The 17,373-nt window shown below is 39.4% G+C and overlaps 1 protein-coding gene across 1 annotated transcript in view; it reads left to right on the top strand.

Moving 5' to 3' along the window:
- LOC126184745 (unconventional myosin-Va) overlaps nucleotides 1-17,373 on the top strand; it is a 373,204-nt gene that overhangs the window by 301,283 nt on the left and 54,548 nt on the right. The window contains exon 14 of the mRNA XM_049927281.1: nucleotides 4,472-4,583. Coding sequence (XP_049783238.1) covers nucleotides 4,472-4,583 — 112 coding nt within the window. The remainder of the gene's footprint in view (nucleotides 1-4,471; nucleotides 4,584-17,373) is intronic.

Raw genomic sequence — 17,373 nt, 5'->3', positions numbered from 1 at the left:
ACTTACATGATATGAGGTATATCAAAATTAAACTATATAGCTTAAAGTACAGGGCTAATATAAAAGCTTTCCTTGATTGTAAATAGTTATTTCTGAAGAACAATGTTAGATACACAATTTGGTTTATTGTGAGTGGTATCTTCACTCATGAAGTTTTTCATAGGAAAATTTCCACATGTGCTCTGTTTGTGGCCCATAGAGCATCTAGGTGATTATGATTTTCTCTCATTGTCTTTACCAACTTCTCTCGTCACTGTCTCTACAGCATCTCATACTCGTGCCACGAGTTTGCACATCAGGACCTGGTGATCTGAACACCTTATCTTTAACGTAGCCCCACAAAAAAAGGCCAAAGGGAGCTACACCTGGCAAAGTTTGTGGTAATGATGTTAGACCACCTCTGCCAATCCATAAGTCCAGAAGGGTTTCATCCAAGAACTAGCGAACAAATAACCCCCAGTGTAGGGGTACACCATCTTGCTTAATCATTACTCAATGCTGAAACACTTTTGAGGTGAGGTGTAACATAAAGTTTAAACAATTACAGTTAAACAGTTGTAATGGTACCCTCAGTACAGAAAAGTCCAGTAATTTTGTTCTACATTAAGCCACACCAAACATTCACTTTCAGGCCACAATATTTAGGTCTTGTCCACCACCCCCGTCCTCCCAGATCCAGACATTACACCAGTTCATGTTCCTGGATATGGAAAAAGTTGCTTCATCAGAAAAACAAACTTTATTAAGGTAATCATTGTATGCATCGATTCATCCCATGTTTCCAGAAAACTCATCACATCTGGGCCTATCATCTGACTGCAAAGCTTGTAGGAGTTGCACTTTGTATTCACCCCAGTGTTGCCAGGTATGCCTGTTTCTCTGGAAACATGATGCATAGATTTCTGTGGGCTGTGTTGAAGCGCCGCATGCATGGTATTGAAACTGTTGTCACTCACTCCATGTCTACTGCTTCTTGCCATGCCATCAATACTGTCAGTCCCTCTAAACTATACATACCAACCTTTACTGCTTTCCACATCTGGCATATCTTGGGAACTGTCGCTGAACTGTAACAGGTGAGGTGTATGGTATTTGGGGGAGGGGGAGGGGGGGGGGGAAGAGAGAGAGAGAGAGAGAGAGAGAGAGAGAGAGAGAGAGAGAGAGAGAAAACTGATAGAAGACTGTGTTTGACGAAACCATAAAACACCTCGCACTTTCTTCCACACAGCTGCTATTATTGGCAATAAATTATATAGCTGTATCTAGTATAGTTCCTTAGAAATAAATTTTTGTAATTGGGTAAAAACTCCTGTACTAAAAGCTTAATTTGAGGTGGCAACATTACATGGATAACTTAAGTAAACAAAAAGTAATAAATGCAGTTCTGCCTCCTTTGCTCTTAGAAATTTTTCTTGGTTAGCCTATCAGCATATGAAATACCAGCATGCTTTGTATATTTTCAGTCAATACTGTTTTATGGCATGATATCCATAAGCAGTGTAATAAAAGTCAAGAAAGTATGTTACGCAATTCTTGCAAGAACAACATTATATAATGTTGATAATCAATAATTGTGAAGAAGCTTCTTCATGTGATCCTTGGCCCATGCTGTTGCTACCTAGTGGTATTTGCGGCTAATAACAGTGAATTTAGGATCTACTATGAAAATTGCTACCACTCTCCAAGAAGTAAAAATAATTTTCAGACTATTGTTCAGTGTGGAGTAATGTGGTCTAGTGCCGAAGTTTACACATGTTTCCCAGCAAACATGAAGTGTAATATTGGAAACCTCCAAATATTCTAAACAAAACTAATAAGTACCTTATCAGGAATTCCCATAGTTTATCAGCATATTTTGACTTGGTAGTTTAAATTCCAGTCAACAGCAGTTTTATTGTTAAAAAGGGCGAACTTAAACAGTGCATGGACTGCTGAAAATGTGCTGTGTAAAATTATGTTAATGATTAGTATGATGTACTAGATGAAAACATCAGGCTAGTAGGTGAGATGAGAGAGTAATGCCTTTTTCCAGAGTAGGCTGTTTTGAGCCAGTATATGTTGCACTAATGCAATCTATAAGTGATTTCCACAATTATTAATTTAAGTAAATTAGCACTAGTAATAACAGGGCATGCTTTTCAGAGGTGTCCTGGGCTTTGTGACTAAGGGTCTTCTGACCTGTGACATTGACATGTTTCTGATTGAAAATATTTTAGCCATGTGTTTTCTAACCATCAAAAGAAGGCAACATTGTGGGAGGTTAAACAGACCGCTAAATAACATTCTTTCACATTTTATCCAGCTAGCTATGCACAAAGTGCAGAGAGATGTTTAAATGTTTTTCATTTTTGCCTTTTCAGTTTATATTTTTGCCTTCTTTTTCTTTCTACAACATTACTGCAGAAAATGATTAAACTTTTTATCTAATTTTATGCTTTTAATTTCTCACTAATTTTTTTGTAAGAAAATTAGATATTTTAAATATCTTTCTCAAATTCTCTGAGTCAGCACACATTCTTGTGACTCTTAACCTTTTGTCTGGATTTGTCTTTTCCTTCCTTTTTGAAGAGGCAGACCAATGAAATTTGTATTAATAATTGCAAATATAACATTTACTGTGTCCGCCTTCAACTTGTTTATCGGAAAGTATAATACATTCGGATGTTTTTGGTTATTGAGGAGTTCAGTTTCCTAACCTTAGCTTCAGCAGTATTCATATAATCTGTGAATTTCATGATTCTTTTCTCCACTAGGCATTTCCTCCATATTACCATCCACACAACAACATGGTTCGGTGGAAGGTGTGCAAATGCAGCAGGTATGCAGTGAAAAAATCAGATTTCTTCTCTGTCTCTGTATTCCTCTGTTAATCCCGGTTCTGTTACTTTCCTGGATAGCCATTGGTTCAACTGAAAATTGCAATCCGGAAGGAGTGTTTCAGGGAACACTGTTTTCATGGCTTTAGTTGTAGCCATTTCAAAGCCTATCACTGCAGTTTTCAGTAACCACTCAGTCATCTTATTTTTCAGTCCAGAACGTCTCATGTGTATTTTGACTTTTGTCAGCCAGCAGTAAAACAGGAAATAACTTAGTCTCTTCTTCTATGCTTCTGATGTCAATGTGTATGGTGTACATTTGTTCGAATTATTTGAAAAACTGTAAAATGTCCTGTCCATAAGATCAGTTACATTTTCACTCGTAATTTTCTCTCTTCTTAACTGAACACAAGGATCCTTTTGCCTGGAACAGACCTATTGTCAGTGTTCAGAATACTATTACCGTCACTTGATTTCAAAATGTCTTCTCCCAGTTGAAGGTTTTTGGGTCATCCCCAATGGCTTCCCTTCTTGCTTTACAAAATGCAGTCTCGGAGTTCTCTTTGTGACGAAATGTAAACCTTCATGTGTCATATCCAAAAATTCCACTTTGAAACGCTGAAAAACAGGCACTATCTTTTCTTTGTGGATTTTTTTCCCTGCACACAATATTCATTTCTTAATCTACCCATCTGATTCATTAAATGGGCAAATATGTTGTTGGTTAGCCATGATTCTGCCATTTGCAGTTTTTAGATGGCCTTGGCACTTATTCTGTATGGAATTCATGCACAACCAGTTTGTGTACTTGTCACATTATCTGTGCCCCAAGCAGTTATAACCATCCTTGAGAAGACCAATTTCCCTTTCATTGCTGTAGTTATTTCCATTACTCAAAGTGTATAGAACTCAACTAGCTTAGGCTACAAAACTATAAAGAAACAAAGGCTATCAGAGAGGGCACTGCCTGACTGACAGTGACAACACGTCCACTGCTTGTGGAAGTCTGCAGTGGTTGGAAAATCCATGATGTAAAAACATTCAAAACTTAGTCTGCGAAGTGAGCAGCAGTTCGTGAGAAGCCAGAGTTCTGTATTGTATGACACCTTTGATTAGTACCATGCAGAAATAAATACTGTGAATTGTTTCAGTTACAAAACTTTTCCATAGTGGCAGACGGAATAATATTCTCATGTAAAATGCAAGATGGCAACAGTTACAATAAAAACAAGAGTGGGAACTTGGTGCTAATGTAAGAGCATAGATTGGTTTCATTTCCTTTTTGGTGAAATTAAAGTTGTGAAGCTATGTTTCTTGTGTACAGATACCTTGTATTATGACAGTGGAAGAGGATGCTTTTGGTGCAACTTCTTAATGTACAATAATCACAATTCTCAGGTCATATTTATAATAAGATTCCTATTCTTGAACTGTTTAGCAAAGTTAGGAAATAGTATTCCTTCGAACAACTGATTATTGGTAACAAAATAGTTTATTAATGTGGAGAATGACACAAGGACTGTTGTGCAAATTTTAGGCAAAAACATACTGTCCTTGCTTAAAAACAGTTGTTGAAATAAGTATGGTTAAAGAAAATTATTACTCTACAACAACAGTATTTTGTAATTTGTTTACAATTTTTATTATTGTTGCAGGTGGACGTATGGTGACTTCTTTAACAGATACCGTGTTCTTTGCTTGTACAAAGATATCCAAAGAGATAACCTGAGATTGACCTGTGAAAGGATAGTATCTAAAATTATAAAGGTATAGTGATTATTGACCATTAATGTCTTTTGTTGTTGTTGTTACTTCTACCACCATCACCACCATCATCTCATCACAAGCTTAATTTTTTGATTAACGAAAGAAAGCAATTTCACTTCACTTTTTATTCATATTTTTAGTTATTGTAGTAAGCTTATAGACTATTTGAATTGTATGTAAAGTCTGTAGCAAAACATGTGTTCTTAGTGGTGTTGGGTATGATTTGTCATGGAAATACATACAAACTTATTCACTCTCTCTACACTCCCCCTTACAATTTTTTGCTTCTGCCCTTTTCCTTAAATTATCCCCAAATTTCTTCTTTTTCTCATTAGTATGTCTCCACTTTCATTTTTTCACTGACAATTACCAATTACATTTTGTTACCACACCTATTTTATTTATACTCATTCCATAGTGCAAGTCATATTATTAGGCAACTGTAATGCCATAATTGACAGATTTGTCTTAAGTTTAAAATGACATTAAATAAATAAAATTTAACTACAGTGTCATCAAATGGCAAATAATGGAGACTATTGAAATATATGGTAACAATAATTGTAATCTTTTGTAATAACAGTTCTATTTTGAGCATTGAAGACAACTTTTTTCCATCATATTCACCCATATTTTCTTCACACTTTCGCCATTTTACTGACAATTTTTAATGCCATTTTTGTCAAATTCATTATAAATTGTCAAGGGACTAATGCTCAAAGTGTTGCATATACTTATTGTGTGTAGAATACACTAGGGGAGTCCACTGCTGTGATCTGATGTGGTTGTGAGAAAGCAACACATGAGAGATTACTTTGAATAACTCAAATTTGATATAAAACTAACAGTAGTAGGCAGCATTAATAGTCAGACGGTTTTGGAGGCATGTAGGATGACCTGAATAGGATTGATGTTTGGTGCAGGGAGTGGCAGTTGACCCTCGACATAAATAAATGAAAAGTGTTGTAAGTACATAAACGTAAAGAGACTTTTTTGTATGACTGAAAAATTGCGGAACAATCACTGGAAGCATTTACTTCCATAAAATATTTAGTAGTATGTGTACAGAGTGATTTGAAGTGGAGCAACCACATAAAATTAATTGTATGTAAGTTGGATGGCAGACAAATTCATTTGGAGAATCCTTAAGAGATGCAGTCCATCAACAAAGGAAGGAGGTTATAAAATGCTCGGTCCACCAATACTTGAGTATTGTTAATCAATCTGGGATCTGTAATAGGTAGGTTTGATAGAGGAAATAAAGAAGATCAAAAGTAGAGGAGCACATGTAATTCCATGTTCATTTAGAAAGCATTACGGAGATGATCAGTTAACTCCAGTGGCAGATGCTGCATGAGAGGTGTTCTGCATCACAGTATAGTCTACCATTAAAGTCTAGAGAGCATACGTTCTTAAAAGACTCGGCCAGTACATTGCTTCCGTCTGCATATATCTTGAGAGATCAGAGCCCACATGGAGGCTTAGTAGCAGTTGTTCTTCCTGCGGACAGTACCCAACTGGAACAGGGAAGTGACACTAGTGCACATGTACCCTCAACCACACCCCATAAGTGGCTTATGGAGTGTGGATGTAGATACATCCTTTTCAGTCTTGGCATTGGTACATTGAAATTTAATAGATACTTTGTTTTCCGTTAGAGTTAATGATGAAGATGATGTACTTGAAATTAGTGTCAGTGTTTATTAGACAATGAATTGCCGGCCGCGGTGGTCTTGCGGTTCTAGGCACTGCAGTCCGGAACCGCGGGACTGCTACGGTCGCAGGTTCGAATCCTGCCTTGGGCATGGATGTGTGTGATGTCCTTAGGTTAGTTAGAACAACTTAAACCTAAGTTCTAGGGGACTGATGACCTAAGATGTTAAGTCCCATAGTGCTAAGAGCCATTTGAACCATTTTTGACAATGAATTCAGTTTGAACTCACACTTCTGATTTTCTTAAAAAACTGGTTTGATTCATGCTGTTATCATTCTGGAACATTTCTCATGATATTTACTGAATCTTAAATAAAAAACTGTTCCAGGCAAGTACCATTTCTCGTTGTATGCATGACTGTTAATCTTAAACATTTTTGCCACTTAAGATGTGTTTTGTTCATATTTCTCTTCACATTACATTACACTGAAATTCTTTAATTGATTTTTTTACTTTCCATATCACTGTAATAACCACGTTAGTCAATATAACTAATTTCATTTGCAATTCTCTCTACTTGCAATACAACACATCTCTGTACAAGACCCACACATATACTGAGCACATACTACTAAAAAACCTAAGGGCTCTGTTTGAATAACCTACATTTTGCCTGCTGAATGTATGTCTCTTCAAAGAACTTGGCAACCCAGTTGATAATATACAAGTAAACCCCGTACTTAATTTGTTTTTGCAAATTGAGGAACTTTTCTAAAATAAAACCATGTCACTGTTCCTGGCAGAGGAGTACACAACCTGAGACACACATCCCTATAAACTGTGAGTGGGATCCTATATTTATTCTTAATGCAAAATCAAGCCAGAATACTCTACAAATTCCAGAAACAAAATTATCCACCTTCAGACCAACAAAATATGGCCAGATTTTACTGTTTTACTACATTCACATCTTATCACATTCATCCATACCTGCTCCTAAAGATATTGTGTGTTCACCATTTCTTTTCTCATAATTTTGGCACATTGTAATAATAATCAAACCCCTGTCTGAAAGCAAAGTCATCAGTGAAGTTGTAATGGATCTGGGAGATGTGTTATTTTCTACGGGATTTGTCGATACCAAATTGTAAATGTTTTCTTATATTTTTTTGTCAGAATTTTTGTATTGTAATTATCCTTATTATATGCTAATTTACTTATATTTTTGAGAGTGACAGCATATTGATTACTATTAGTAAATGTGACGAAGAATATCAAAGAGACTGATTACAAGTGGAAGCTTGTGTGTTGTGTAAAATGTCTTTGACGCTGGAGTCATCTTTGACTGTAGTCAGTCGGCAGTGAACTCTTGGTGTGTGTGTTGACGGTAGAACAATGTGCAGGTCGCCGTCATAAATAATTTGCTTGTGAACAGGAAAAAATGAATTATGTTACTACTTTATCTATATAAACTTTAAGAAGAAACCACATTCGAAGAAATGGTATTTGAAGCACCAAAAATGAGGCAAACACATTGAACCAGGTCTTTTCTGCAGCCGACGAAACTGCATTGTGGAATCATACTTCCACTAGACAACTGAAGCCAAGACAAATATCGCCTTGTAAACATTTCACGGAAAAGGTAGTGTCACGAAATATGCCAAATTTAAGTAAATAAAAAATAGTGAGCATATTTCAAAGTGTGACATGTAACACTGAAGGCACATCTTACAGACACCAACATGCAGCCAGAACTGAACTGAACTCTCCTGGGCAGTGTGTGCCATGATCTGTACAGGCATACAGTATTCCAGGATGTGCGAATATTATAAGCATAAGAAGTTTTGAGGACATTCTAGAAATAATAAGCACTAAATAACAAATATTTTCTGGCGATGGGATTTGAACTGGCAAGTTACAGCATGCCTGGCAGCAAGGCTAACCACTGCTCCTCACGGCATGCACAGCTTATGGCACTGTTCCATCTCAAGAACAACCCACAACCCTCTGTTCTAGAGATTCTCATTGGAGCTGATGACTGCACCCTGGATGCAGATCTTAGGGAGGTTTTCCTCTACGGCAGTCCTGGAGGATCCTTGCGTTCGGGTCATATTGTTACATCATTCTCACGACAATGAGCATTGAAGGTAGCCCCTCTGAAAAGCTTTGCGATCATCGAATGGGTCTTCAGTTTCCTCGAATGAGAAGCCCCCCATTGTCGATTTGCACCTCAGAACTGCAGTAGGGCTTTATATGGAGTGCATAGATGACATCTCTGCACCTTTGTCTATTTGATGAAGCCTCATAATCCTAAACATAGTATGTGAAGTACAAGAAGAGATGAAGGACAATACAATCCAACAGCCCGAAGTAGTGTGTCAATAACTTTTCTGATAGTCCCGCTTTCTGCACAGGCATAAATATCCACATACTCTACCAGGCTCTCTCTTACCAGCTGGTGCTTAGTGTCGTAGTGCTGCCAGTTCTTACGGGCATCCAGCTGTCTTGTTTCTTGGGTCCTGATGGTGAATTGTTTCGTGTAGTCATTCTGAATATCATGTGGTTGACATAGGGAGCATTTTGTCCAGTGTCGTTTTGGGCTCGTTACTGTGGAGCAGAAAGAATAGTGTGATACCTTATGGGTTTGCTGTGTTACTTGTGAATGTCATGACGGGCAATATTTTATCCCAGTCTATCCGTTTGACATGAATGTACATTGACAGCATGTCTGCCAATGTTTAAGTAAGCTTTCTGTGAGGCATTCTTCTGTGGGTGATGGGCAGTTGTCATCTTGTGGCTGATGTCACAATGTGAAATTTTCTCTCATACTAGTCTCACCTGGGAAATTTTCTTATGATCAGAGATCATCACATGGGTTGCTCTGTGCATCAGAATGACATCCTCTACAAGGAACATAGCAATTTATGGAGCTTCAGCAATGAGCATGGCTTTGGTGACAGCATAGTGGGAGTAGTAGTTTGTGCAGACTATTATCCACTGGCTCTCATTTCTTGACTTTGGGAACCACCCCAAGAAGTAGATTCCAGTTTGATGGACTGTCGCTGCTACAGACAGAATTGGTATAAGGTGCTCCGGAGGTAATTGAGGCATTGCTGGCATGCCTCACAGTGGCTTATGTAGTCTTTAACACATCAGTAGAGACTTTGCCAGTGATACCTATGTCTTATTCTGTGTAGAGATTCACAAATCCCAGGTGACTGGATGTGCTGGAGTATCGAGGAAGTACTTCAAGCTAGCTGGCAGTAGATGATCTGGTATGATGAGCAATCATTTCTGCCATGATCTCTCAGGTTTTCTCGGTGCAGTTGATTAATCGTGTGTTTCTGGGTGTTCTGGTGAGTTGGAAACAACAACTTGGCAGAACACCGAGAAGCATATGATTAATTTCCACCCCATTAGATCATATTACTTATTATACAATACTGTGTTTATTAATTAGAATTCTCCTTTCCTCAGTTTCTCCTCCTCTGAGGCCTTCATGGTTTTCAGCAGTGCTGTGTCTTTCCTCCATTCAGCAGCAGTATCATTTAAGGCAGTGATGATGGAGATTTTGTCCACTCTGCCATTTTACGCCAAAGAATTCCTCAAAAGGTAGTTGGCATCCTAGTGTTGGTGTCTGTTTTTGTATACACTGTGATGATGTGTTACAGAAACCTTAGTGCCATAGTTTCTTGGACTTGCTGTGTACTCTGGAAACATGAGCTATCATTACTTTTCCAGAACCTTCCTGAATTTGTACTGAAACTGCCCCTATTCAAAAACCGTTAGTGTCAGAATGAAGTTTTATCTCTAGAACTGGAGAATGTGTTAGCACCTACTTAAGGACAAGGAAGGATCTTCCTTGCACCAAATTTCAGGAAAATTTGGCATCTCCCTACTGTATTCCTTTCTTATAGGGATGCACCTTGGTACATAAGTCCTTTCATGAATCACTGGTATTACATTGACTGCTCTTATTTTCTCTGCATGTTGATGGACCCAGTCACTGTTAACTAACTGCCCCCTCCCCCCCTGCCCCATCCCCCCTCTCACCATCCCATCCAAGACTTAATTTATTGGGCTACAAAGAGGCAATTATTCAGTTCAGGCAGAGGCCTGCAGTATGAACAAACTTCGCCCGCATCTCGTGGTCGTGCGGTAGCGTTCTCGCTTCCCACGCCCGGGTTCCCGGGTTCGATTCCCGGCGAGGTCAGGGATTTTCTCTGCCTCGTGATGGCTGGGTGTTGTGTGCTGTCCTTAGGTTAGTTAGGTTTAAGTAGTTCTAAGTTCTAGGGGACTGATGACCATAGCTGTTAAGTCCCATAGTGCTCAGAGCCATTTGAACCATTTTTTTATGAACAAACTTCAACATGGGCATCGGGGGACATGTGGATAGCAAAGAGACAGCATTCATTTAAGGTGTCAGTGCAGGTTAACCGTCCATATACTCAAAGGTGGCTGGAGCATTACATACTCAAAATGGCATAACTTGGAACACTAAGACCAGCAGATGTTAGGAAGGCAATCATTTCCTAGTCAACTTTGTCAACCTCAAATTGCCAGTAGCCTGTCTGCGTGTCTGTAATTGAAAAATGTGCTGTCCAGTCCCATTAATGTGACCATCTGTCAAAAGCCTGAATAACCACCTTTTGCAGCATGGACTGCTGTGATATGTGCAGGAAGACAGGCAGTAAGGTTCTGGAAGGTATTGACAGGGATGTAGAGCCATGCTGACTCAGGTGCCATGGCCAGGTGCGCTAGGTTTCTAGATTGAGGATCCATGGCACAAACAGCCCAATCAAGTTGGGCCCACATATTCTCGATTAGGTTTAATGCTAGGGAGTTTGGTGGTTAGAAGCATAAGGTAAACTCATCCTGGTGCTCGTTGAACCACACATGTACACTTGTGCACTATGTGACACGTTGCATTGTCCTGTAGATGCCATTATGCCGAGGGAAAACAAACTGGATGTGGGAATGGACATGGACCCCAAGGATAAACTTATGCTTCTGTTGATTCATTGTGCCTTCCTGAATGATGAGATAATGCAGAAAATGCCATGAAAACATTCCCCAGACCATCATGATTCCCCTTCTGGCTGGACTCTTCTGACGATTGTTGCAGGGTAGTTACTTTCAGATGTTTCATGCTGATGCAGCATGAAACATGATTCTTCTGGGAAAACCACCTATTGCCACTTAGTGGATGTCCAGTTGCATTATTGGCATGCAGATTCCAGCCTTCATCCTCAATGGACATCAGTCAGCATGGGTGCATGAACCTGGTGCCTACTGTGGAGGTCCATTCACAGCAATGTTGACTAAACGATCATTGAGGAGACCTGTTGGTAGCCCCTTGGTTCACCCTGGTGGTCAGTTGCTCAACAGTTGCATGAATATTCCTTCATACACATCTCCGCAGCCATTGTTCACCCCTGTTGTGTATGTCCCATAAGAGCATCATAGTTGCCTTGGCACCAGCTTTGAATAGCACTATTTCACCAGGCACTTTAACACAGTGGCATACAGACAGTTCACAAATTTAGCTGTTCTAAAAATGCTTCCACCCTTGGCCAAAAAGCCAATAATGATGCTCTTTTGGACATCAGATAAATTGCCCCGTTTCCACATTACAACTACTGCTACACTGTTTCCACGTCCTCCTGATGTGCTTTATGTACTCTCCATTGCTAGTGCTGCCACTTGCCATCCATGAGGGGTTATTGCATTTTGACATTGAACATCGGTGCTGGTCACAGTAACGCAACTGGACCGTGAACTTTCCTCCTTTCGAGGGGTCTAGGGTGTCATCAGTGCATGATAAATCTCCACAAGGACTACAAAAGAGGACTAAGGGCTCTCAGAAGGTTCAATAATGTCATCTTGCAACCTCTTGTCCACTTATTCCTGGATTATCAGTCGTTCAGCTGGCAGCACCTTGTAAGAGTTTAGAGTTGGTGGATGACCCCCAGTGCTGATATAGTGTGTTACCGTGAGCTACTTGACCTGTTTTTTTTTTTTTTTTCTTCTCCATTCTCAATTTTGAAAGCATCTGAAAATTGACGCATAGTGCAGGGTGTATACGGCCCGGGACATCCGGGAATTCCGGGAAAAACCCGGGAATTTTTTCATCCGGGACAAATCCTGGAAATACCCGGGAATTTTTTAGAATTCCGGGATTTTTCGTTGTTTTAGATTGCATTTAAAGTTTTGTAGGTGTGACGTGTAAGATCTGATACGCTGACAAAGAACTTTAGTCCACTACTGCTAAATAATATTGCAGCAATGAAACACAAATAACAGAATAACACCAAAATAAAAGTTTAATTGCATAGAAAATTGGTAAATAGTGTCAAAGGATTTAGGTCGAAGATTATGCAGTACGTCCGTAACAACTAACATGCATTCGATGAAAGTGACGTCACAATTGTTTACATTTCTAACAGATCACCAGAAATTATTACAAATAGTGGCTTGAGATGCGTTACTTTCGAAGTAAATTTCCACACAAGATGATTTATGTTACGTGTGAGAATGTGCAGTGCATTTCTTAAATCATAGGGCGTTATAACTCTCATTCAAAACATAACACTTTGAGGATCAGCCATTTGAAAAATGTCGGGCCCAGAAGATAAGTCATTGATGCCACTATTTAAAATTTTACCGGCACATTTGTATTTGATATGACTTAACGTGTAACACACGCTAAAAAAAGACCGAGCTTCAAGTTAGTTTTCATATTTAATGTTGTTCTTTCATAGATAAAAAATTATGCAATCGATGGCAAAAAGTTCCATTGACCTTCACAAAAATGTGCATAATGTGTTGCTGAGCAATGTCACAAGTCCCTTCATGCCAGAACACTTCGACTTTTCTAAGCAACTGATAATCATTTTGGCACGATTTTAATTGCCAAATTAGAGCCTGTTAGTAGGCCTACGGACTTCCTATCATTGTAGGACTAATAACAGTGGATGCCAATAGAGGATTCAATTCTCGTTCGTACATACACATCTGCTTACGAGTTAACCGGTGTAGAAACGCACTTTGCTGAATTGAGCGAGCTCGGCCTACCTTCGTAACTTACGCTCTGCGGCCTGTCTTTCTCGTAGGCCTCGTGCTCTGAATAACTGCCGTCATTCGCTAGCGAGGTCACGTGACATGAGCTGTGACTGGCTGACAAAAGTGCATCGCTCAACGCAATCTCTATTTTAGAGTTTCGGAAGCTACCATGCTGTAATTTGTGGAATTTGTGTATATACTTCAGCAATACAAAAATAAACTCTGTGCATATTGTCTCGCATCAAACAACTTTCCAAACGCATTGTTTTTCCTGGATTTCGTTTCCTAAAGTGCCGGGACGTCCTCCGCCGGTATAAGACCTTTAAGATTCAAAGGAGTGATAGGTTTTACAGCTCCGAGGGAAAGTATACTGTTACTTAACACGGATGTATTTTCACCTGCTTTATACGTAATTTCATCTGGGAGAAATTGTGTTTTTAACCGGGAAATCTGGGAAAAATCCGGGAATTTTTTTTTCTTGTCCACGTAGACACCCTGTAGTGGCTATCGCTAATTGATGTTCCTCAGTTGACCAGATCATATTGGCAGTTTTATAATTGTTTCCTTCGTTACGTTACCTGTAGTGGGAGCAGAGCACAGTTTTTGATGAATGACACTATGCTACCCTTCGTGGACTGGATTGAAAGCCCCTGAGCAGCTTTTTGCAATTGACAAAAGTTGACAGTTTATCTGAGCATCTCGATTGATGACCAAAACTTGTCTTGCTGATGGCATTGGAATAACACTCTTCAATGCCAAACAACTAGTCAGGGCAATGTTTGTGTGCCTGCTTGAATAGCTTAATTGATCTGGACCTCAGGCCATCCATGTGTGTGATTTCTTATTCTGCGAATAACATCATGACTAAATTCTACTAAAATGACAAATTTGTAGGGCTGTATTACTGACAGTTATTCTTGCAATACAGGTTCGTCAGCACTTGCAACCATCATCACAGTTGCTTTTGTATCATGGAATATAGTTTTTCCTAGCTGGTGACAATAAATATTCAACATTACGGGGAAAAAGCCCTTGAGTTGATTAGCTCCTGGACAGATTGGCCATCAGTGATGGCAGTGAGATTTACTGAGAGATTTGTAACTGTTGTCTAGGGAGGATTTTCATGTGTGGCAGCTTCATATCTGTTGATAGTTGGCGTACTTAATTTTCCTGAGTTTGGCAGCTGGGTGAGTGGCTAGTCCTGTGTAAAATGATGTGGAACAGCTATGGCAGGTTGGGAAGCAACTTCATCCAGAGTACTGCAATGGGCTTCATCCCACAGGTAGACTACAGTTGTCTGAGTGAGTGATTGGCTTGAATATATCTTTTCTGGTGGTTGACATCTGGCAACATAGATTTCAAAGACCTGTTTTTGTTGTCTGCAGTAACATACAACATGTCCAGGACATCCACATTGGAAACATGCAAGCCTATTGTCCACCTTCCTAGAAATGTTGGTTCTTGTATGGGGCACTTTGTATAGGAGTTGGGTGTATCTGCAATTGTGGGTTTAAGCCAAGTTAGCAGTGTCAATTCGTAACCACGCGTTAGGATGGTGGTGGAGATTGGCGCTAAAGATCGACACCTCACCTTCAACATTTTGCTGTACCTCTTGACACATAACCATCTCCCCCCCCCCCCCCCCCCCCACACACACACTCCCCCATTCTGTAACTTCGCCTAACTTTGCATTCCATTGCCCTACAACTATCATGTCTGGTCAAAATCAAATTTTGGGCCTTCCTCTGTACTTGGTTTCATAACTCTCTGGCACTAAGACACTCAGCCTGCATCTCATCTTCCTGTACAATACTCTGTTCTACATGCTGAATTGTGGCTGCCTGGAGAACTGCCAACCAATCTGGGTCATTGCTTTGTGCTACCTTTCAGTCATCCTTGTCTATGCCAGTGCATTCCCGAGTGTGTGCTTCGCCACTCAGACCGTCAGCATTTGCGTGTGACCTTCTGGACAATGTATTACATTGAAGTCAAACTCGGTGAGATGCAAAGACCATCTGGTTGATCAGCTAGTTGGATCTTTTAAGTCCTATTAACCATTTGAATGCTGTATAATCAGCTACTGCTTTAAAATGACATCCATATAAATAACATCGAAAATATTATTTTTTGAATATTGATGCCAGAATTTTTTTCTCAGTTACTAATTCCTTCCTGCCATTTTAAGCTGTCTCAGTGCATATACTATGGGTGCTTCAGTCCATCTGTTTCCCAACTTAAAACATGACTTAAAACAAAATTTCTGGAATCACAGGGCAGTATGAATAGTTTATGGAAATGTGGAAAAACAAGACCTGGACTAGACATTGCTGAATCTTTTAGTTTCAGAACTTCTGCTTCACAGTCTAGTGACCAGTGAAACTTTTTCCTATCCTTAACAGCTGTGTGACGGAGTCTTGCAAATTTAGTGAATTTTGGAATATACTTTCAATAAAAATTTGTGAGGCCTAAATATTTTTGTGGTTCCTGTATTGTAACAGGTTTTGGAAAATTTTTGATGGCATCAGCTAGCCACTTATCAATGCGAACCTTGTTCTGGCCGACAATATGGCCCAAGTAAAGGACTTGTTGTAAAATTAAATGGAACTTTTCTAGGCTAAGAGTTAACTGTGCTGCACATAGACAATTGAAAACTTCACTTAAATGCACTATATGTTCCTGGAAGTCTTTGCAGAACACAGTTATATCATCCAAATAGACTATACATGCTTCTCTTTTAATCCTTGCAGTACACCATCTATTAACCACTGGAAAGTATCTGGTGCATTTTTCAGCCCTAAAGGTGTGCGACAATATTGACAATGACCAGAAGGGTTTGAGAATGCTGTCTTTCGATGATCTTCTGGCACTACCTCTAATTGGTGGTATCCACTTTGTAGGTCCATAGTTGTAAAATATTGACACTAGCCCAGATTATTTAATGTTTGTTATATGTTTGGTGTCATGTAAGCATCTGACACTGCCTCTGATATAAGTAGTGTTAGTTGCAACAGAACCGATATGCTTTGCTACCATCTGGCTATTATTATTATTATTATTATTATTATGGCAGGGGCTAACCAAGGTTGTTACTTGTTTCTGCAATCCAATCTTCAAGCTTCTGACTTACACAGTCTTCCATGACAGGCTTTAGAGTTTGAGGAACATGATATAGTTTCTTACAAACGGGCACTATGTTTCCAGTGGGAATATGATGTCTAGCTACTTGCATAGCAGGCAATGGCCCAGGAGGATCAAACAACCCCATGGTATCTTCTGAAAGTCTTTGCATGTTGTCCTTGTCCTATCACTTTATGTGTGCTACTTTATTTCTCGGTGTCATCAGGTTTACAGACTGTCCTAGTGTTGGGAAATTCAGTGAGAAATCCCAGTCAAATTCATCTCCGTCTTGTACTTCTAAATTAGCTATCAGGGTACCATGTGATAGCTGTACATCCTCACAGCTAAAGTTATAAATACTGTCAGGCACTACTTCACTTCCTTCAGTTTCCCATATGTAGGATAAACTATTCTGTGCAAAATACTTTACCATGTCTAGTTCTTCATTTTTAGGTAAAGGTTCCAGAACACACAAAAAAATTCACCAGCAGATCAACTTCCGCATCACTCCATATCATCTTTCCAGTACTGTTTGGTATGATATCCCACGAGTTGACTCTAAGGGGCATTATATAGAGGTTAGGTGGCCCACCCAACGTCTTGGCCGTTCCTTGCAACAGTAATTGTTTTGTGACTGAAGAGCCAAGATGAAATGGTGCTCCATCCATTTCTGCTGCATGCCATTCCAAGTAAACTTAAGCATGATGTGCAACCAGTAAATCTAAACTAAGAATGACCTCATAGCCAAAAGTCACTTTCCTCCATGCAGAATCCTGTTACCCTTCAAAACAAGTGACTCTACATGATCCCCATGTACGTCCAGCTGGGCAAATTTAACTTTACCAAGTATTCTCTCAATTGCCACTGATAACTGAGATTGGGTATCTAATAAAGATTTACACAATTTTCCTTTCACATTAGCAGTCAGAAAAAATTCTGTCACTGATTTTGCACTTG

This window comes from Schistocerca cancellata, chromosome 4 (assembly GCF_023864275.1).
Source record: "Schistocerca cancellata isolate TAMUIC-IGC-003103 chromosome 4, iqSchCanc2.1, whole genome shotgun sequence".
In the NCBI taxonomy this organism is placed as follows: domain Eukaryota; kingdom Metazoa; phylum Arthropoda; class Insecta; order Orthoptera; family Acrididae; genus Schistocerca; species Schistocerca cancellata.
Note: the sequence above shows the minus strand (reverse complement) of the source record. Positions and strands in the feature narration are given on the sequence as shown.